A 23049-nucleotide genomic window follows, 5' to 3' on the forward strand; every position below is an offset into this window, starting at 1 on the left:
TACTTATATTTTCAAATATTTAGAGTAATGGCAGGGACAGGGTTCCCTTGCATTATGGGATCGTTCCTGCATCTTTCTTGTAAAAATATAAACCAAAATAGTACTATAATGGCACACTGTGATTCCCGTATTCATCTTGGTACCACTGAGCACATGGTATCAGAAAATAATTGGGATATGTCCCTCCTGCTGTCAGATGTGAAAGAAATACTGATATTTTCTAACTGAAGTGACAGCAAATCAAAAATCGCTGTTCAGGAAGGAAAGCTGAACTCTGCTTTCCTAACAGACTTTCACTGATAGTTCCAAGTTACAGATCTGGGTCAGTATTTTAAGAGGCGTGGCGGAGTTGCAATTCATTTTAGCTAACTGTATGCTGATTAACTATGGGCACTTTTCAAAGCGTACCTCAGAATTCTGCTGTGCTTGTCAGTGAAATCCTGTACCCCTGCTACTTTGGAGCCCTTTATAAGATTGTGCACTGCATAGCTTGGTAACCAGAGAATATGGATCCTTCACATGGAGGAACTATTCTCTTATACTAATAACTGTAGATAGCAGAGAGAAATGGTATAAATATAAAATGTATTTTACTTTAATTATATTTTTCTCTGAGTGGATCAGTTCTACTGAGTGGATCAGTACAGTTCCATGAAAATAGCTTTGTCCCAGGTTCTATCTGGCATCCTACTTTGAGATTCTGAATATCTTCTAAGGAAGGATATATCCAGTGGATGGGACAAGATTTGACTGTACAAAAGAAGAGCAAATACAGTCAATAGGCAAACACTATATACGGAAAAGACACTCAGCTACTACACGGATTGGGGCCATTTAAATATCTAGCTAGACTGGTATAGTAGATAAAGAATAGACTCCCATTAGGCCATCTCAGAGCTCCAGAGGGGCCTGGCCCACTTCAAGCTTTTGAGGTCCCTAGCTATAATAAAAATTAAAAATGATGACACGTGATGATAAAATAAGGCACCAAAAAACAAGTTGTGAAATTATCAAATGCCAAAAAATTATCAAGTGTCTAAATTTGAGGCCCCCTTTGAGCTTGAGGCCCAGGCCAAACAGTCCTTCTGGTGCCTCCCATGTCCTGCAATGGTGAAACATAAAAATTCAAGTATAGGTGTAAATTTGCTTTGCATTTGGTTGTTCCTAGGCCAGAACGGATTTCAATAATGGAGGACACAGTTAGTCTTTCTTCTTATTCTTGGTTTGGTCCTTAAAAATGATAGATGATGGTAATCTTTACAGTTAGGAAATGTTTGCAACTTTAAGACCTGTTCTAACTGTCATAGTAATCTTTATTGTGCTTTCTTAATAACCTTTTCTATTGGTTCATTCAGGGCACTATACAGTAGACCAATGGAACAATAAAATGTTCTATTGGAAAAAATTCTTTTACTACTGCATCCTGCATTCTCTCCTCCTGTAGCAGCCAGACAGAAAAAAAAGTATAACAGAAAAAAAGAAAAACATATAGAAGTGAGGTTACTGAGTGGAATGATTCTTGAAGTATAGAGAGACCAAATATAAATAAAACAGTGAATGGAACAATGATTAGGCAGGTGGGCAGAGCAATGAAAGATGATATAAAATGAATACAGCAGTTCTGCTTCTGAGATTGCAAATGAGTAGGCTATTTTAAAGAGAAAAGCAGAACTTCAAAGAAACAGAGAGATGAGAGGTTCCAAACCCCAAGATTCAAACCAACCCTTTGAATATTGACTGACATATCAGAACTGTTGTTCTTGTTAGAGTCCCACCATTCTAGTTGAGGAAAAACAACATATAAAATCAAAATATCTAGCAGGATAGCCAAAGGATCAAGAGTCCAGCTGATGAATTTTGGCATAGCCATATCCAAATCACTGTCCTTATTTGGCCTCTAATCCAAATGTTTGTCTAAATTTAATCTGGATCTCAACAGTGACTCCTCAATCCATTTCAACTAAGAACTTCCCTGGAAGGGGAAGAATGAATAGACATACAAATTACAATACAGCACAGGAAATGATAGACTTCCACCTGTACTTCAGTCTTCCAACAACCTCCACTATAAACCTTCTTTTAAAATCTGAGCTGGAGATGTGTAATGCATGTTTAACTTTCAGTTGTGCTCTCAAAATTTTGCACCCACAAAAATGACTCATGCTAGTGTTTGCACCTATACAGTTGCACACATGCCCAATTGGTATGAGAGGTTAGTATCTATCCTCATCTGCTGCTGAACTAGTAAGATTCACAGTAGAAATAAACACCGGTGTGGAGAGCTCCAAAAAAGCTCCAAATTTTGTGTCGTCTGGAGCACTTCACTACTGGCTTCAACACTGAGGAAATTAAAGTGAGGCAGCAGCAGCTTTATTACATTTCCGCTTGTGGCTTGGATGGGGAAGGAACACTGCTGGCTTGGAGGACAGCCTAGAGTCTTTCCCCTTGAATTTCTGTGCCAGGGTGTGTCAGCAGAAAAGCATTTTCAAAGAAGTTTCCTCTGAGTGCATTGGGAGTGAAAGCAAGCCATACAGAAGACTCCAAGTTAATTATTGCACTACAGGTGTTTTTCTCCTCCCCTAGTTAACTCACTTGAGTCCTGTACTATTTTTAGTCATCTCTTTTTTATGAAGTCCTTAATCATGATGATGATGGGGGTTTTTTTAATAATGCCCTCCCCACACACAAACCCTTCTTGTCAAGGTGCTTGGGGTGCTGCACAGACACGTTAAAATACTGTAAAATAAACAAAATTAACAATATAAGAAACCCAAATGAAATATTGAAAATCAAATCCTGTGACATCAGTGAGAGAAGGGCTGCTTTCAAGCTCAAGGAGTTCCAGTTCAAGGTCCCAGCAAGTGCAGATTCCTGCCAAAAAAAATTGTAACCGTTTCACTGTTTCAGAGGAAGCCTCTTTTTATTCCCCCAAATCAGCTTTTCTCTAAGGCCATGTCTACAATACAGGGGTAACACCTAACGTAGATGCAGACTACAGTGGCATAAGGGGTTTCTCCATTTCTGCAGGAACAACACTTCCCTGGGAGATGGTAGCTAGATCGACAGAAGCATTCTTCCATTAACTTAGCTGCATAAACACTGAGGGGTCAGCTGGCGTATCTACAGCACTCAGGGTGTGGATTTTTCACATGCCTGAGTGATGTAGCTATGCTGACCTACATTTTAAATGTAGAACAATCCTAAGTATTAAGCCTTCTACTACTTTTTCCATTATTTGGGATTTACAGGAAGTTCTTGATTTTCTTTAATATATATATATTTTTTCTTTTCAATGGAACTTAGAAGTCTATCTTACATACTTATATGGCCCCCATTACTGTAGTATCTGAGCCTCTCACAATCTTTAATGCATTTATTTTCACAACACCCTTGTGTACTATGGAAATACTATTAGACCTCTTGCACAGATAGAGAACTGATGCATAAGGAGGCTAAGTGATTTGTCCACAGAAGAAACCTACAGCAGTAGGAGGAATTTCTCCCTAAACACTGGCCCATCCTTCCTACCAGCATCCTGGAAAAATTCAGCTCTCAAAAACAAAACAGAAACCCACACCAAAAACAGGTAAACTTGGGAATTAGCACAAATAAAGAAACCCAAGGTCATGAGATGACACAAGAAGCAATTATAACAGCAGAAATAACATACTCTTCATGTGCAATCAGCAAATGAACATGTACAGATGCATTTAAAATATTCATAACGTCTGATGCAAGGACCTATTTGACAAAAGCTCAATTTAAACTCCTTTGAATTTGCAGACAGCCTACTTCATGCCCTAATTTTTTACAATGCAGTACTTAACTACCATCAGGAGGGTTCTCCTAAACTGAGTTTTGAAATATATATGTAGCTGCTGAATTGCATGTATTTTGCTTGCTAACCAGGAGCAAAGATGGAAGTTACATCATTGCTAATTAAACTCATAATTACATATGGCTGGCTTAGTCAGACAGCAGATCCCATGGCTGTCAGAAAACAAACAAATCAAAACACAGTCGATCATGTAAAAGTTTAGACCACTTTTGGTGGATTGTCTCATTGGAGGGCTCCATACTTTGCACACAGTTCTGAAGTTGGCAATTAGAAGAGCAAAGTAGAATTGTGTGGGCCTAGCAAGAAAGAACACTTGGTATTTACCTGGGATGGTCTAGTGATCATTTGATTTTAATTGCAAGGTTCCTGTAAGATTTTTGCCTTTTAGCCTTCCTCAAGGCATTTGTCTGAGAACTTCTCTAGATTTTAAAAAATGTTTAAAAATTACTCAGTCGGTCCTGGTCGAACTTAAATCATTGCCTTCTCATCCCCAGCAGCACCTCCTCACTAAGTGCCACAAATCTGGTCCCTTGGGGACACTATGTTCACCTGCTCCTCTGTCCCAACCTGCACCTTGACGGCCTTATTTTCAGAGACCCCCCGAGCACTCACTACTTCCACTTATCTCAACTGGAGATGTGAGTGCACAGCACTTCCCAAAATCAGACTCTAGGACCTCATTGTCTTCTTGTTTTCCACAGCATTCCCATGGTCAGTGAGATTTTAAGTGTGCACAATCATCAGTGCTCCTCAAGACATCTACCTTGCTCAGTATTGTAGATCTGGGAACAGACCAAGAAAATGGACAGCAGGGTATCAGAGTTAGGAGGAGGCTGAGAAGTGTGAAGCCAGGACAGGAAAGGGGGGGGATGTGGCGAGGGCCTTCAAAAAGTGGGACTACAGATGTTAAGTGTAGTCTTCATAAAGTGTAGTTCACCAGGAACAGGAGGATGGACAGGAAGGGCCCAGACCTCGTGTTGTCAATATGGAATCTGTGGGGAGACTGTGGAAGTGTCAGATGAAGGCAGCAGAAGTAGGGGAGGTAGGATGGGCAGGAGGCTCCACCCAACATCCAGAATGCTGGAAATGCTGCAACGCGTGGGAACTCCTGCGAATCTTAGGAGGTCCACACAAGGGGAGTCATGTGCTTTAGAGAAGATGCCTCTCCTAGAGGATTCATAGATTTGGTTAGGGCAGAGCCCCTTTTCTTCTGGAGCTAACAGAGTCTTTGACCCACCTTCTCCATCCTCCTCTCAGATGCTGCACTGTCTGGGTTGTGGGACTGCTTTCTGTCCCCAGCACTGCTGCTCCTAATTTGGCTAATTTCCCTTTCTGTGAACTTTAGGGGGGCACTGGAGATCAAAAAGGGTCTGGCAAATCTTGAAAGCTCATCAGTGCCATGATCTTTAAAAGCCTGCTGCCATTCTGCAGTTCCTAATCTGACATTTTAATTTAATGAATTTGCTTTCCAAGAGCTTGACTTTGCTCTGGTGCACAATGACTCACTGAGATCTTTCTAACACACACCATTTTGTAGCCAGCGTGCGGAGAACAACGAGTATTAGTAGAATGATTGACATCTGTTTATTTTCTTCCATACTTCAGCTCTCTGCTAGTCACAGATAACACATGCCAAATTTGAAGCTGGTATTCTAGAGGGAGTTACGGAGCAAAATCAGGCTTGTAATGAACTTAACTATGTTGCAACTACTGCTGCACCATAATACTAGTTTCTTCTCTCCACACCAAAAGACTCTTCTATGGAGAGAGAGAGATAACAGCATATATTTATCCAGATTGTGGGGGTTCAGTTTCCTAACACGAAAAGTAAATGCAGGAGGATTTGATAGTTCTCAGCTGGTGGGAAAATTGTCAGCTATTATTTATGGTGCCTCAAATCTTACTATGGGAGGGGAAAAATGAAATTCAAGTATATATTTCTCTTCTAGGAAAGGCTGTATCTGGAAAAGTTCCAATGCCTAGTTTAGAAGGGAGACAAAAGTTACTTGCATTATACATTACTTTGCTGAAACCAAGTAGTAGTAAGATTTGGGAACACAGTTGCCGACTTTCACATGGTAAATAAGCACCTTGACTTTCACAATACGCCAAAATCATGCTAATCCCATTTCAAAACAAGGCCAAAACAAGCTGATCCCTAAGAACCCCAACATTGTATGTGACTAGATCCCCCTGGTATGCAGTCTGGGACTGTGGTGGCCCTCTGTGCACCCCTGACTCTCCCCCCCCCTTGCCCCTGCTTGCTGGGAGACAATAAAAAAAAGAAGCAAGAAGCTACAAGCCAAACAAGTAAGAAGCTACAAGCCAAAAACTAGCCAATAAGCAACTCACAAGCCAGTTAAACCGAAAACAAGCCCAATTTCTGTGTTACTTTTGCAGGTTTGGCATGTCTGTCTGGGAACTTGCAAACTAGGGTCTGATGCAGCAGAAGAAACACATGGCAGAGATGAAGTTTCAGCCTCAGGGAAATCTCTCACTCTGTAGCTGGTGATGAATTAGTTTTTACAAGAAATTTCTGCCTAACTGGCTAAGGCATGGAATCATCTCCAACATATTGAAGATGAAAGAGGGCAGCCAGTCTACTGAGTACTCTTATTATTGTCTTCAGGGAAAGTTGCATTAATGTGATATTAGAAGCTTTCAATAAAAACCAAAAACAAATCTTAAAAAAACAGATTCTTGGCAGAGTTAAAAATCAGGTAGGGACAACAGTGGCTTTCAACCACTTTTACATTCCTCAGTGTTTAAGCTGTCTGGCCCCTAGTATAAGTTAGAGCAGCCTTCAGGCTGCTGTAAATTGTGCTTAACTACTCATAGTCATAAGGTACTCGCCTAGCAACGGGGGACTGTCAAGGAATAGGCCACCCTGGCCTCAGCATCTTCCCCCCACCTTCCAGGAAAGTCTCATTCACTAGGGTTTGGAGGGGTGAAGCAGAAGCTGCTGCAGGGTTCTACGCCACCAAGGGATTTTCCCTTGTACAACCAGAATCCTCAAAGGACAGGATCTGCCAGCTTTCTACCTCCAAAGTGGTGCAAAACAGCTATAGAAAGTAGCTGATATTCCCAGCTGATATACCCAGATCACTGATATTGCTGCAACCCAAGGAAAGCCACAGGCCCAACTGGGAGCAATTATATACTTTCTGTTGGGGGATTGTGAGCATCTGGGTGACAATTACTGGGGCCAACAAGATAATTAGGGTGAATATAAGGAGAGGAAACAGGAATCATGGGGCAGCTCAGAAGGAAGGTTGGGGTAAGGACTGCAAGAAGCCTATGTTTTCTATAAGCCTGTGTTGCCCAGAATTACTATGTAAGAGGGGAGTAAATACAAACCTGGGTGAAAAATAAACAGCCCAGTGTGTGCTTGTGACTGTGAAACCATGTGAACTGGCCAGGCAATGAGGGTCACCAGGCAGCGATGGCGGCACCCTGTGACAGAAGGGCTGAGAATTTGGTCTAACGTCTTTCTATTAGTCACTAAATAAATGTGTAATGTCAACTTCACAAATACCATATTTTCAATTTAACATAATATTTGAATAAGCAGGAATTTTTTCTTGCTAAGCCATGAATTTAGGACTTTGTGTATGTCGCCTTAAAGACTACCAGTGTTGAATTCCCAAGGTCATATCTGCTTTTCTTAATAGGACATTTTGACGCACCATTCCCTGTCCCAAAGTTAGAAGCTTCCATTGTCTGTTATCCTTCATTCAGTTTTGGAGTAAAATGGGAGGGAAAACTCACTTGACCAATGTCTGTGAAATAAGTCAATGGAGAATAAGAAAGGGCAAAACTCCAAACAACAAGCAAGTTGAAGGCCCAACATTAATTACTCTTTCCAGCATCAGGGCATGCCACAGAGTTCTGAGAGTGACCTGCTCTATTAGATATGCACAGCATGAGGGAAACCAATTATTGTTGTTCCCTGATCTCAGCCTCACTTTTCAGACCAGATGGAAGGAACTAGCCATTTTGAGATGCTCCTTTTTAGATGAAGGAGTTAAGGTCTGAAACATGCTTGTAGCAACAGTCAAAACAAGGTTTTTTTGTAGCAGCTAGCCCCGCAAGCTCAATACAGCTTTGTTTTCAAATACCAGGTTGATTTCTGTCTTGTGTATCATCACTGACCAAAAGGAATCCATTTCTGGGAACTGGCAGTTGCCATTTTGTTGACAGTTGGCCATAATTACATTTCACTGGCCATTGTGGAAATGCATCTGTGTCATAACTAAAGGTAAAAGGCTGATTGCTTTCTGAAGTCACAAGACAAAGTCTAATGGGCCCTGTAACTGAACTATCATTCTATAGATTTAGGTAAAGATTTTCCAAAACGCTTAGTGGATTTGGATGCCCAATTCTGATTAATTTCAATAGAAATTAGGTGTCCAGATCCCAGGAGAGGTTTTGAATACTTCAGCCTTAATGACCTCTACTATCAACACAGAAAATCTGCTGTTGATTTTACCTCTCTACTGAAGTGTCTTTACTGCATCTATTGTGCTCTTGTCTTCCACTGAAATCAGAGGAGTTTTAGGAAGCACCTGATAGATTGCACAGCCAACTCTTTTTACCTACAAGAAACTGTAACATTCAGAAGTAGCTGAGTAGGTCATTTTTCAAGCTCTACAGCTCATTGTTCCTGACTTGAGTTGTAATACTGATTTGCACATTGTGCTGCCACCTCAAACCCATATTACAATTTGTTACCAAAGTCAGAACTGAACATTGTGGCAATTTGCAGCACTCATTGTCTACCATGGACAAAATCTTTTTACACCTGCTGTGCCCATAAAGCATTTCCTAAAGGAGCATTCTCTGTTTGCAACATCACACCCAGACACACACTTATATGATGTATATATAAAATGACAAGTTGTGGTATAAAGGTTTTATTAACATGAGTTTGGGATGACAGTATTACTCATGAGAGATTAAGTCAACTGTCATTTAGTGGCTGGACTGCAGAGAGGGAAAAGTGGGTATTACTCCAGCCAGTTGTGGGAGTTCTCCTTTAGTTTACGGAGTAGAGGTGTCTATGTTAGGACAAGGATTCTAGTCCTACCTCCCCCTGTATGTGGAAAATATATATAGTAAGTGTGTCTATTTGTAGCACAAGAATTCATTACATCAGCATCTTCCATGTTTAGAAGAAGATCCTGTGTCCTGTCATTCTACTGGGAATCTTCCATTTCCAGTGGAATAAAGCTTTCATTTCACTGATGGGCCACAGGATATCAGACCATAAACCTGTCACTGGGGAAAGATTGATGACAAATAAATTGCCTGCCTTGCACTTCATTTACGTGTACAAGGTGGCAGCTGTAATAAGGATGTTGTTTTATTAAATGTGCATTTCTCCACATGTATGTTGGCAATATCATTGTGATAAATTACAGGGCCTTGTAATAAACTACATTTATCCTACACCTTTGTCCTCTTTCATCAGATGTGAATGAGTACAAGGGAGAGTATTTTCAAGTCTCTGGGCAGTTTTTAAAAAAATCAACTTGCCAGGGAAATGCTTCCTTTTTTTCTCCTAAATATGGATTAACTTCCCAAAATTACACTGGCATGAAGTGCAAGGCACTTGGGGAGTTAGTCCATATTTGAGAAGAGAGAAGGAAACATTTTCCTGGCAAGCTGATTTTTTTTTTTTTGAATGGCAGCTGTCCAAAACTGCCCAGAGGCTTGGAAATACTCTCTTCAGATGTGAATGAGTGCAACATAAGGAGGACAAAGGTGCAGAACAAATGCAGTTTGTTACAAGGGTCTGCAATCTAGCACAATGAAACTCCCAACGTCTGTATGGAGAAATATATATATTTAATAAAACAACTTCCTTACTACTTCTACTACTTTAGAGTCTGATTCTGTCCCTTTGTCCCTTTCTAGCAGCATCTTACTCTTCAAATAGTCATAATAAATCTGGTCTTTTGATTTTAAGAGCATGCCTATCTTTTTGTACATGGAATTTTGTGTGCATAATCATTTTCATGCAGTACTATATAAAACTGCAGATGACAACATACACAAAATTGCATACCCAAATGACTGTGTGTATAAAATTGAACATGCAAAACTAGAGGCCATATGTTACAGAATGTTTTAGAGATATAAATTTGATACCATTCTTTCAGATTTCCTCCTTTAGAACCAGAAATATTAAGACTCACAAATGTAGGTAATCTAAATAGTGAGGAAGAAAACCTGCATAAGAAAACGAGTTCTCTCAGTTAGGGAGATTTGTATTTGCCTTTGCCTTTCAAATCAGCAGAAGTTTTCGCTTAAAGTCTAAGTGCCATGGTCTTCCTTATATAAATGTGAAAACTGCTTCGCATTTGTAGGGAAAAGATTGAAGTAGGGAAGGGAGAAATGCAGACACTGAATATAAGGAGAAAATTCTCTCAAATATTCTCCTTCTCTCAAGAATGAGCATTCAAAGGGATGATGCATATCTATGAAATTGAGGTTTCCAGCAATGTGTAAAGAAAGGCACTTACCTTATAGGATTATCCATCCTTGATACTGTGAGAAATGCTGCTAAATTAGCTGTATAGGATGAACACACAATAAGGGTAAAGAGCCACCAACTTCCCATCACAATGCGCATAGCCACAGAATTGATAGCAGATTCACCACCTACAAATAAGCAGAGAAATTGAGGTTTTGCAGAAACCTGCATTTAAGATCACCTACAGTACATGTCCCATGTCTAAAATTATGCTGTGAATGATCCCTGTGAATTTTACTTGTTGTTCAAACTTGCATTTACAGATCACCCCGTCAATGTGTTCAAAGACCTATCTTAAGCAGGTCTGATGTTTTATATACTATCTAACTGCTCAGCATCCAGAAAGCCATGGAATACTCTATTGTACTGGTGAGCTTTGACCTGCAACAACAATAATACACTAAAATGTGTTAAAATCACTGGCTTGAATTAAATCTTGTAAAATTTCTACATCAACCCCCTGTCATGGTGTAATTCCCCACTCTGAACCTTAGCGTCCAAAAGATGGGGTACCAGTATGAATTCCTCTAAGCTCAGTTACCAGCTTACAACCTGTAGCGCTGCCACCAACCAGGAATTACAGTGCCTAGTACACTCTGGTCCCCCCAAAACCTTGCCCAGGGACCCCCAAGGCCCAGACCCTCTGGATCTTAACACAAGGAAAGTAAACCCTTACCCTCACCGTTGCCTCTCCCAGGCTTCCCCTCCCTGGGTTACTCTGGAAGATCACTGTGATTCAAACTCCCTGAATCTTTAAACAGAGAGGAAAATTTACCTCCCCTCTTCCTTCTCTCTCTCCCTCCCAGACTCTCCCTGAGAGAGAAAGTAATCCTAACACAGAGAGAAAATTAACCTCTCTCTCCCCCTTCCCTCCTTTCTCCCCACCAAGTCCCTGGTGAATCCAGACCCAGTCCCCTAGGGCCTCACCAGAATAATAATAAAAAAAAAAAATCACGTTCTTAAACAAGAAAAGCTTTTAATTAAAGAAAGAAAAAAGGTAAAAATTACCTTTGTAAATTTAAGATGGAATAGGTACAGAGTCTTTCAGCTATAGACACTGGGAATACCCTCCCAGCCTAAGTACAAATTAAAATCCTTTCAGTAAAATACAAACTTGAACTCCTTCCAACCAAATACACGTTTGCAAATAAAAATAACAAACATAAACTTAGCTCGCCTTATCTATTCAGTACTCACTATTTTAAACTTATAAGTGCATGTATTGGAGAGATTGGAGAGAAACCTGGTTGCACGTCCGGTCCCTTTGAGCCCCCAGAGTGAACAACAACCAAAATCTAACAACACAACAAAAACTTCCCTCCCTCAAGATTTGAAAGTATCCTGTCCCCTGATTGGTCCTCTGGTCAGGTGACAGCCTGGCTCACTGATCTTGTTAGCCCTTTACAGGCAAAAGAGATATGAAGTACTCCTGTTCTATTAACTCTTACTTATCTGTGTATGACACCCTCTCACCCCAATTGCCCCTCACATAGTCATAAAATAATGCTCTCAAGAAAATTCACACAGGGCCTTACCCAGAATTGTCAGGATCTAATTAACAGAATGACTTCCATAAATACAGGCAAATTAATAATTAATAATAAATAATAACAATAATGCAGTATCACTATCTAAACATATAGGGGAGTAGCCGTGTTAGTCTGGATCTGTAAAAAGTGACAGAGTCCTGTGGCACCTTTTGGACCTATTGGAGCCGAAGCTTTCGAGGGTGAATACCCACTTCGTCAGACGTATAACATAAAGGTTAAATATAAAGAGTATATCAAAGTAGACGTATATTGTGTGTGAGGGGGTAATATAATTTTTAAACTGAGGACAATTGTTCAAACTTCTGTAAGCTACTTATGCTGAATTAAATAATATGAGATTGTGGCATCAGTTACACTACAATAGATTTCTCTGTGATGTTTCCAGCGCAATGATGCTTGACCTTTAGTTAAAGACAAAACTGTTAAACAACTGATTTTTGCTAGTCTCTCTGGTGTCTGCTTATGGTAAGAAACATAAGAAAGGCCACTCTGGATCAGATCAGTGGTCCATCTAGACCAGTGGTTCTCAAACTTTTTTTCTGGTGACCCAGAATTGTTGATGCTCATTTCCCAATGAAGCTGATGATGAGGGTTTTGGCGTGTGGGAGGGGCTCAGGGTTGGGGCAGAGGATTGGGGTGCGGGGGTGAGGGGTAGGGCCAGAGATGAAGGCTTTGGGGTGCAGGAGGGGGCTCCTGGTTTTGGGGGGCTCAGGGCTGGGGTAGGGGATTGGGGTGTGGGGTGGGATGGGGTCAGGGCTCTGGGCTGGGGGTGCAGGCTCTGGGCTGGGGCTACCGTTGAGAGGTTTGGAGTGCAGGAAGGGGCTCAGGGCTGGGGCAGGAGATCGGGGTGTGGGGTTGGGGCACAGGCTTACCTCAGATGGCTCCCAATCAGTGGCATAGCGGGAGGGGCTCAGGCAGGTTTCCTGCCTGTCCTGGCACTGTGGACCATGCTGCACCATGGAAGTGGCCAGCAGCAGGTCTGGCTCCTAGGCAGAGGCACGCAAGCAACTCCATGAGGTTCTTGCTCCGGCCAATGGGAATGCAGAGCCGGTGCTTCGGGCAGGGCCAGTGTGTGGAGACCTGTGGCCCCCCCGCCTAGGAGCCGTACCTGCTGGTGGCAGCTTCCAGGGCGCAGTGCAGTTTCAGAACAAGTAAGGACTAGCCTCCCTTAGCTGGGCATCACCACCGACAGGACTTTGAACATCCAGTTGGCAGTGCTGACGAGAGCCGATGCAACCCAGTACCTTACATTCCGCAACCCAGTAATGGGTCATGACCCGCAGTTTGAAAACCACTGATCTAGACCAGCATTCTGACTTCCAACTGTGCCAGATGCTTCAGAGGAAATAAACAGAACAGGGCAATTACTGAATAATCCATCCTCTATAGTCCAGTTCCACCTTCTGGCAATCAGAAGTTTAGGGACACCCAGAGCATGGGGCTGCATCTTTGACCATCTTGGCTACTAGCCACTGATGAGCCTATTCTCCATGAACTATTCTAGTTTGTTTTGGAACCCAGTTATACTTTTCACCTTCACAATATCCACTGGCAATGAGTTCCATAGGTCGACTGTGCATTGTGTGAAGAAGTACTTCCTTACATAGGTAGCAGAACTAGGATTAATATAATATATGGCCTACTTTGTCATACTGAGATTGAAAAGTAATGACTGTAAGATAGTAAATGCTGACAGTACCTTGCTGAACAAAGGCCCCATACACAATCCAAATGGCACTGTGAAGCGTGGAGGAAGCAGAGGGACTGGGATGTGAAGAATGCTGTGCTCTGACTGCCTGGATACGGTTTAAAACAAATATCAAGACACCAACTACAGGGATGGCAGCTGCAATGCAGGCCCACACCGCAAAATCAAAGGGAGCAAAGAGAGAGAAGATGTTGATTTTCTCTTCAGGCTTCTTGATTAGAATCCCCACTGAATAATCCATGTACCGCTTGCTGAAGTCCACAACACTTTCCCGTCCCGGTGTTATAGTGATAGCCGAGATTGCCAAATCTGCTCTCTGCAAGAGAAATGCAACAGGTCATATTTCTTCCTGCCCCTAGCAAGCACATTGCTTAGACTGGGCAGATTTGGACTATAAGAGAAGTTCCAAAGCAGCCAATGGTTTACGTATTTTATTGATTTCTTTTTCTCATCTAATTTTAAATTGAAGTCTAGCACAAAAAACAGTAGAACCATTTCAATGCATTGAGAGAAATTAATACAATAAAATATGTACTAGTTGAAGGTGGAGTACTGAAATGTACCCTATGAAATTACTCTACAACAAAGTGCATCTAATTGTCTCACAGATCGGAACTTACTTAACCTTTCTGTCTCACTTTCCTCATCGACAGAATGGAGGCTAATAATCCTAGCTCTTACCTAACTGGGGCATTGTGAAGATTAATGAAAGAGTCACCATCAATATAAAAATCACACTCTGCATGAACACTTCTTTTTATCTACTTTTGTTAGAGATAACTCTGCAATTACTCTAACTGAAAGAGATTAATGGGAAACAAAAACCCTACTGTATTCCTCCTCCCTTCCCCCCCTTGTTTATTTCGTGTATTTGGCAGTACTTTATGTATAGTTAGATTTCACTGTTTTCTCTGTACAGTCTATCAGTTTCCCATATTCATACAAGATTTTCATGCAATAGGTGGATTGTCTTGTTTGTTTTTTTTTAAAAAGGATTAGGACAATGTGATTGTACAGCCATAAACATTGGAAGAAGGTTTCAGGAACAGTTTATCTCCTGAAACTATTTTAAACTCATTTTTTAAGTGAATAGATTTCATGGTAACAGTCATGCTGGCAACCTTTGTGGAAGATAAACATTTTGTTTGAAATTAATTTGGAAAAAAAAGTTTTTAAAACATATTTTCTGTTTCCTAAATTCCCTTTTGTGAAATAACTCAGAAGAGAGGCTGATATAAAGCTTATTGAAATCAATGGAAAGACTAGTAACAGAAATACCATAAGGGGACCTTTAACCAGATTTCCAAATTAATTAAATTCCAAAAAGCTGGGATAAATTTAGAATAAATATGAAAATATCTAATGTTTACCTAATGCACGATGTAATTAATATAGATATAGATATATATTTATTAGAACTGTTCACTGAACTTGTGTTTTGCTTCAATTTTCATCTCAAGCATCCTTTTTTTCAGTAATACTAAATAATGTTAAACATTTTACTTTCAGTTAAAACATATACTGCAGCAGAGCAACCGCCTGTGCAAAGGGCAACACTATTGGATATTAATTCCTCTAAATGTCCTTGCACTACATTGATGTTGATTGCTCCATGTAAGAAGCTATGTGCATCTCCGAGAGGACACATTTCATTTCCTCTAGGGATTCTTGGCTTTAATCAGTTCTCAGTTATTTCTGTGGTGTTCAATTGTGCTCTTCCTGATTTATATGGGTGTAACTAAAAAAGGAGTCTGGCCCTCCAAGTGTTATCTGACTGGAGCATCTTGAGACCAGCTTTCCATTCTTCTTCAAAATGTTTCTGTACAATGCATCCATTGGAATCAAATAGTTGATCATTGTAAAACCATGCTGCTATAAAGTAGGTGACCCAAAGGAAGTTTAACAGAGTAAGAAATGAAGTTGTAGTAGCTTTGAATTAGTGGCAAAAGATATAACAGAAAGTCCTCTAATGAGTATGGAAGTAGCATACATATTTTGGTATCTATTTTCCATATGGTAAATATGCATAGTCTATTGTTACATGAGCATAGCTTACATTGATATTGGGAGTAACTTGCTATCACTGACAGAATAATATACTCTAGAGCAGGGGTAGGCAACATATGGCACGCGTGCCGAAGGCGGCACCCAAGCTGATTTTCAGTGGCACTCACACTGCCCAAGTCCTGGCCACTGGTTCGGGGGGGCTCTGCATTTTAATTTAATTTTAAATGAAGCTTCTTAAACATTTTAAAAACCTTATTTACTTTACACACAACAATAATTTAGTTATATATTATAGACTTATAGAAAGAGACCTTCTAAAAATGTTAAAATGTATTACTGACATGCGAAACCTTAAATTAGAGTGAATAAATGAAGACTCAGCATCCTACTTCTGAAAGGCTGCCGACTCCTGCTCTAGAGTCTTTGTTTTGTGGAGATGGGCCAAAAGCACAAACATTTAGATCAGTATCCAAACTTCAGGAATGTTTAGAATAGGGGTTTTGATTCTGACTCATGCCTTGTATTTTACTGGGGAGGATTTCACTATACCCTTTAAAAAAAGTTAGCTGTACTTTGCTTGGAGATCTCTGCTTCTGCTCTCTGTACCTTGTTAATAAGTTCTCCAATCATGCCGTTCCAAGAGCTGTTATGGAGCTGGTGTCCATACTTGCCATCAGGAGATTGATAAATCTCATACTTGAAGCCCAGATTCTTGGCAAGTGCATCCAAGACATCAATGGAAAATCCTTTATAGCGCTTCGGTTGCCCAAGTATGTTCTCTGCCACCATCACAAAAGGCTCTTCCTGAGGAAAAAAACAACATCTAAGCTAATATTTAAAGAAGTTTTTTTGAAATGCCTAAAAAACTGGATTTAACTCTCATCAACCCAGTGCTATTGTTGGTTTTTAGAATATTGTGGTTGTCCAGCCCAGAATAATGTAATTTTATAGATTTTTTTCCATATGGTAACAAAGGTATCATCTACACAGGGAACACACTGAAATAACAACTAGAAATCACTTTGATTATTTTTACATTACTTAGCATTATGACCAGTCCAAGAATAATTCTTACAGGAGTTGTCCCCTGAAGTGCTTTTAGAGTTAGCAAAATGCATTTTGGAAATCGTGCAATAGGGAATCCTGCAGGGCAATGGTGTTTCAGTCTGACACAAACTGTGTGCTCACTTGCCAAGGGAATGCCAGCTCTACTGATTTTACAGCTATTGCCATTGGCCATGTCTGCAAACTGGTGCTGACATCCTCTCCGGATGGAGCGGCTCACCTCCCACAAAGAGGGGAGATATGATCACAGCCTTTATCAGCTAGAGGGAAGAAAGATAAAAACAGATGGAAAGAAAACTGTCCTAATGATCTCCTACGGTTCTCCAGATCTCTCTAATGCACTTTGATCTAGGAGAAGAGAGAAAATATACATAGAAAAATAAGTAACTTAAGAAGCATGCATCATTTACATAGCCAACTATAGCTCTTTCAATCAGAGGACGACATTATTATAATGAAGAACTGGTGTGGGCATATAGTTCTGGTAAAGAAGAAAAACATAATGAGGTCACCATGTTCAGCATATTAAGTAGTTATAAAGTAACTGCTCCCTTAAAAATATATATTTTAGTGGCTTAGCCAAGCAGAAAATTAATTAACTACCCTTTTATCTCTGGAAATAAGTTCAAATCCTAATTTATTCCCCATGTAGCTTTTAGCTAACTGGAGCTCCAGTACTTTCTAAGTTACAAGTGGTAATTGGCCCTATACCGTCACATAATGTGAGAAGATTAGAAGACCTCTCCAAGGAAGTCCAGAAGTCTTTCTAAAAGAGATACTTTAGCTCAACAAGTAATTACAGACTTAATGAAAGAATCACTTGATGAAATTCTATGGACTGTATTATGCAAGAGGTGATAACAGATTATCACAATGTTCCTGACTGGCCTTAAAATCTATTAATCAGTACAGGAAAATGTTACAAGTTAGAGTAAGGAGCACTGCGGCTGAAATCCACCCCTGTGCAGAGACCAGTACAAGTCCTGGACACTATTTGATTAGCGCACAGGTGTTGTATTGGTCATCTGCAGGGAGGTGAATTTCAGCCTGGGTGACTGTTTGAGACTAGCACACAGTCTCAGTATGCAATTCTCTAAACTCCTGATTTTAATGAGCATCAACAAAGTCACACAAAAACGTAAAAGTCCTCCATCTCTCTTCTCTTGCTTATACAGCTAGTCAGCCCACGTAGATGACACAGAATTAAACGAGATAATGAAAAATTGGGGGGGCAGGGGAAAAGCAAACGTCCTATCACAGCATTTTTAATTTTGAGTATTTTGTCTCCTGAACTCAAATAGGATCATACCAAGACAGTCACCACTTTCAGTGTCAGTCCTTGTAAGTCACTGCCCAGACGCCGTTCTTGTAGGCTCCCATTCAGTCCCTTTTCAGAGTCCCATGTTGCCAACTACAAATGGAAATAATACAGTGAGCATGAAGGCAATATTAGGCATGTACATTTTTAACATTTACCTGAAATGCTTTAACAGCAATTTGATTGAATGGTTATATTACAAAACAGTAAAGAGTAAAAAAGGGGAGGGCGGGAGAAAATGAAGCATTTTTGCTCCCCATTAGTGTCTGGATAATGATGAGTGAAATTTAAGAGGATAAAAATGACCAAGTACTTTGGCTGAATGTGTTTTCTTCAATAAATCTGCTTTGTTATCTACAGTACTTGTCACATCATTTCACCTAAGTCACTTTGATAAGACTTTTCTTTTTGGCAAGTTTCTATTGCTTCATCGTCAGCAAGGATACCTGTGGTCTCACCACTGCTCCCTCCCTGTTCTCATTCTCTGCCTGTACTTCAACGCATTCCCCACTGCTTATCAAATGCCAGTTCCTTTCTCCGGTGCACAACCCTGTATCTCATCAATAAGTAGTAAATGCTTGATATTGTTGGCATCATAAGGAATGGACTCCCCTTCCATCTGTATGAGAATAGCTCTTCAGCTCCTATCTGAAGACTTATTTCCTCTCCTTGACATAGAGCTCCTCACCCTCTTGCTAATAAAACAATCACATCCATTTCTCTCAAATGCCAAGGTTGCTGAAGATCAAACATCTCCTAAGCTTTAAAATAAGTTATAAACTTGGTATATGCACCCTGCTTAACCCCAGCCCTGCAATATTTATTGATGCTACTTTTGTCAGTACATCTAAATGCATCAGTTTTCAATTAAATATGATACAGCTCATCAAACTAAATTGTACTGCATTTTCTGACAAGAAGTCTAATGTGGTAGTCAGCCTCAGAAGACCTATTGGATTTTTCACAGTGAATACTCTGTCCTTAGTCAGTAGCAGACTGTTCCTTTTACCCTAGAATAGAATCCATGAAATTGTTTTGTTCTTGGATGGAAATAACTGATATTGAGGTTAAATCTCTTGTGTTTGTCATCAGCCCTGCACTTAGAGATATATAGGCCAGTATTTACGCCACTAGCTGTAGGCATACACCTTAGAAATTAAACATAGGCCAGGGAACTCTAAAACGTGGCTTCTTCCAGTTGGGTATCCTGAGTGTAAAGAGTCAAATCTTTCCTGAGAAGGAATGTATTTTGCTGATAATGCCTCTGATTAAGAGTTCTACAAGATTTACTTATGTTACTTTAGTTTTACCATTTACCCCCAAAAGTTGGACCAACACACAACAAATAATGAGGGACCACGTAACAAATCCTCAGCCAGGGCTTTGGATACAGTGAGTACATCGAAATAATAATCTCACAGATCCATCTTAGTTTGACAATTGGTTGATCATAGGAATGAAATGAGCACTAGAGTTATTGTAGATTTCACAACAAGATCCACATATCTATGAAAACTGGATACAGTATAGGAAAGTCAGGAATTAGGCTACATCTACCTTAACACATCTGAGAGTGCTAAAAGGTGGGAGGTATAGGTGATGTCAAAAGCTACAATGACCCAAACCTGAATGCTCACACACTGCTATATCATTTTGGAAATACCACCCTCTGGGTGAAGCAGACTGGGATAGTCTCCTATGAATACCTACAGCCATGGCCAGTGGAATTTAACAGGAAAGTTCAATTTTAAATGTAATGTCATATATTTGCTCTCAAAATAAATCTAAATAAATAAATAAATAAAAACAAATAGGAAAAATCCTTATAATTTAACAAAGCAGGCCAGATCCTCAACAAATATACAACAGCATAGCTTAATTGACTGAAAAGGACCAAGTCCAATTTGCACCAGTTGAGAATCTGGATATTTATTCAAAAGTAGGAAGCAAAACACAATCCTGTATTACTCACCATCTTCTTTTTCAATGTCTTAGCAAACAATTCCTTCTCCCACCCCTTTTTTCTTCCCCACCTTTAAAAATAGCCTATCGGAAGACTAAGATATGAATCATTTGAATATCATCTAAATACAATCCTCACCAAGGCTGGGAGTTCTCAAAGAGGAGCTCTACAATACGTCAACATAAATAAGGATTTTTTTTCCTTTCGTTTAAAAGGGAAAAGGGGAGAAACTGGCTTCTCATATATTAAATAGGATGAGGTTCAGGGAGGAGGAGAATATGTCTAAGATATTTTTATGGTTTCTCCCTATTTCATTTCAGCCTCAACTGCATACTGTTTTGTATGCAGAGGTAAATTTTGCAGTCTATAAAAAGTAAATGATGCAGATAAGGTTGATAAATGGAACATGAGGAAAACCTTTTACCAAAAGGGATTCTTCCTCTGAATCCTTGAGCTTCAGACCATTTCATTTGTTCATAAATGTGTCAATTCTGACTTCCACTTGTTCTTGTAGACAGAATTTTGTTTATAGGATCAATGAATTTACGGTTATATACACCAGCTCTTGACAGCTGACCTGTCAAGATCAGTCCCTGAAAAACTAATTTCCAGCACTGTTAAACAAAATGAGTGCTGCTGCTCTTTGATAAGACAGTTACAATTTTCATTCTTTGTAGAAATGTGCTATACTTCTATCAGAAACTGAAGCCAGAGGTTACAGCACAATCATCAATTGATAGGAGATGTATGGCTTCTAAATCTGATTATGACAAACAACTGCTCATAGGATCAGCCACTCGTAGAATAAATTTCATAAACCACTGGTCTCTGGAAAATATATTTGCTGAAGCAATCCAGGGTATTCTTGATTCTCAAGTTATTGAATTTCAGGGTTTGGGCTTCCTGGTTGTGTCTTTAATAAAGCTTTTGGCTTAAAGCCTTCCAGCTAGGCTTTCTTTCTGATTAAGGCTTGCATTGTGCATAGCCATATTACAGACAAATCCTACATTCCCTTCATAAAACAGAAGATCAATCACCACTGAAGCCTAAACTGGAGAAACAGCTACAAAATCCTGATGAAATTATCATTTCGTTGGAAATTCTGGCACAGGGCATGATGCTAATATTTCTCAGATAGTTGTTGCACTTGTGAGCACATTAGCTGAGAAAATCTTGGAAAGAAACTAACAAGCATAATTGTATTTTACAACACATAAATGCAGCAAACGGTCATGCACACACAGCATATACAACAGTGAAACATTGTTACTAGTTGGTTAATGAACTGTTAATGAAACATTGTAAAGGGTCTGATCCTATAAGCTGTTAAAAGGCCCTAGGACATGCTGAGTGCCTTCCACTTCTCTTGCCTAGGAGCTCAAATTGCTCAGGACCTCTCAGGAGGCACTTACATATTCTGTGCTTGGACTCCATGTGCTTCCATCAATAAGTAAGGAGCCAGATCCTGCTAGTTGCCAATGGGAAATACATACACACAAAAGATTGGCCAGATTGGATCCTATGTTAATAAAGTTCCTGATCTCTCTCAGCCTTACTCATGCAATTGGTCCCATTCAAGTTAGGAGGTCTGATTGTGCTTTCACACCAGAGAATATCTGAAATAACTCCACTGAAGTCAATGGAGTTACATTGATGTAAAATTGTTGTGTAAGAACAGAATCTGAGCCAATGAAACTGCTCATAATAACAGTGTTAAGTCATGCAAGTAACACTAGCATAGATTGTACATAGATTATAAGTACATTATGTCTTATATGATCAACAGTATATAGTAGCAAAGACATACATTATCCATAAATGGCAATATGATTATATAACTATTTGCTTATGCATCAACTGCCATTGCAAATGCATTTTCCTTAAGAGCAGTACTTAGATATAAATTTTACAGCTATGTTCAGTAAGCCATTTATAATTAAATCCACAGCCATTTCAGTGAAAAAATGCAGACATCCTATTGACAATTAGACAGCAAACATTTACTAAACCTCATATAAATGTGTGTAGAAATAAATGTCTATAATAATCAGTATAATTCAATGCACTAGATCCTAAAATTAACAGATTTATGTGGGAAAATGTGTATTTTATCTTTTCTACTAAAAGATGAAAATTGTCCCTTGCACCGATCAAGCAAATATAGCTGAAAAATTGAAAGTGACATAAAAAGAGAATATTTATATTTATACCACATCAGTAACTAAGACCACCCACATCTATATTATTTAACTTCAGGATACAGTAGTTACTGTCAAAATAATCTGTGCCACTGTCATCTTACTCTCCTATTAGATATGACATCACCTAACATGATCTTCTTTTCAAATAAAACCTTATCATTTTTTAGCAGAAGCACATTAATTGCTTGAAGGGGTTTGCATTAACCAAAAACATAGATTTTGTATCCTGCCAAGAGGTAGCGAAACCTTGCTTGGGAACTCCTTTGTAGCATAAAGATCTTTTTGGATGTTTAGCACTAGGAAGAAAGCAAAAAGAGAGGAATGTGTGTCAGGCAGTCATTTCTCAGAGCATGAGACATGGACCTCTAGTTCAGTGCAAACTATGTTTCCTAGAAATGTGAAAACTCAGTCCAAGCATGGAGACAGATAAACTAGTCCATCCTATCCCCAGTCAACCTGATTAAAGTTAACTGAAATGGACTCCTAGGCCCATTGCAATTCCAATACAATACATTTTTGTATTTTATGGCAAGGGAGTAGGTATCAAAATATCTTAAAAATCTTCTTGTGCTATATTAATTTATTTACATGTTGGACCACTCTGGTTAACATTGCCAGTCATTTATTGTACAGCCAAGTTAAACAGATCATTTGGAAGGTTTCTTGTGTCTTCCTCTCAAGCATCTGGTACGAGTCATTGTCAGAGATAGGATACTGGCTAAGACTTGACAAGTGAGCGCATCCAATATAGTGTTACTGTGTAACACCACCTGCTCATGTTGCAACAGATTTACTTTAAAATATTATTATATATTGATTTCATTTTAAAATGCCTTTGTGTTAAAGATGCAGCCTGCTTCTGAA

General features: G+C 39.6%; 1 protein-coding gene across 3 annotated transcripts in view; it reads right to left on the reverse strand.

The window, feature by feature from the left end:
- The window catches only part of GRID1 (glutamate ionotropic receptor delta type subunit 1), an 870609-nt gene that overhangs the window by 79563 nt on the left and 767997 nt on the right, over positions 1 to 23049 (reverse strand). For 2 of the 3 annotated variants that reach the window (XM_030569896.1, XM_030569894.1), the window contains exons 9-12: positions 18013 to 18114; positions 16245 to 16442; positions 13623 to 13947; positions 10363 to 10501 (exon numbers count right to left, since the gene is read on the reverse strand). In XM_030569896.1, the coding sequence (XP_030425756.1) occupies positions 10363 to 10501; positions 13623 to 13947; positions 16245 to 16442; positions 18013 to 18114 (764 nt within the window). The remainder of the gene's footprint in view (positions 1 to 10362; positions 10502 to 13622; positions 13948 to 16244; positions 16443 to 18012; positions 18115 to 23049) is intronic. The other variant, XM_030569895.1, reaches the window with a different exon arrangement.

The sequence above is a fragment of the Gopherus evgoodei genome, chromosome 7, assembly GCF_007399415.2.
Source record: "Gopherus evgoodei ecotype Sinaloan lineage chromosome 7, rGopEvg1_v1.p, whole genome shotgun sequence".
Lineage (NCBI taxonomy): Eukaryota > Metazoa > Chordata > Testudines > Testudinidae > Gopherus > Gopherus evgoodei.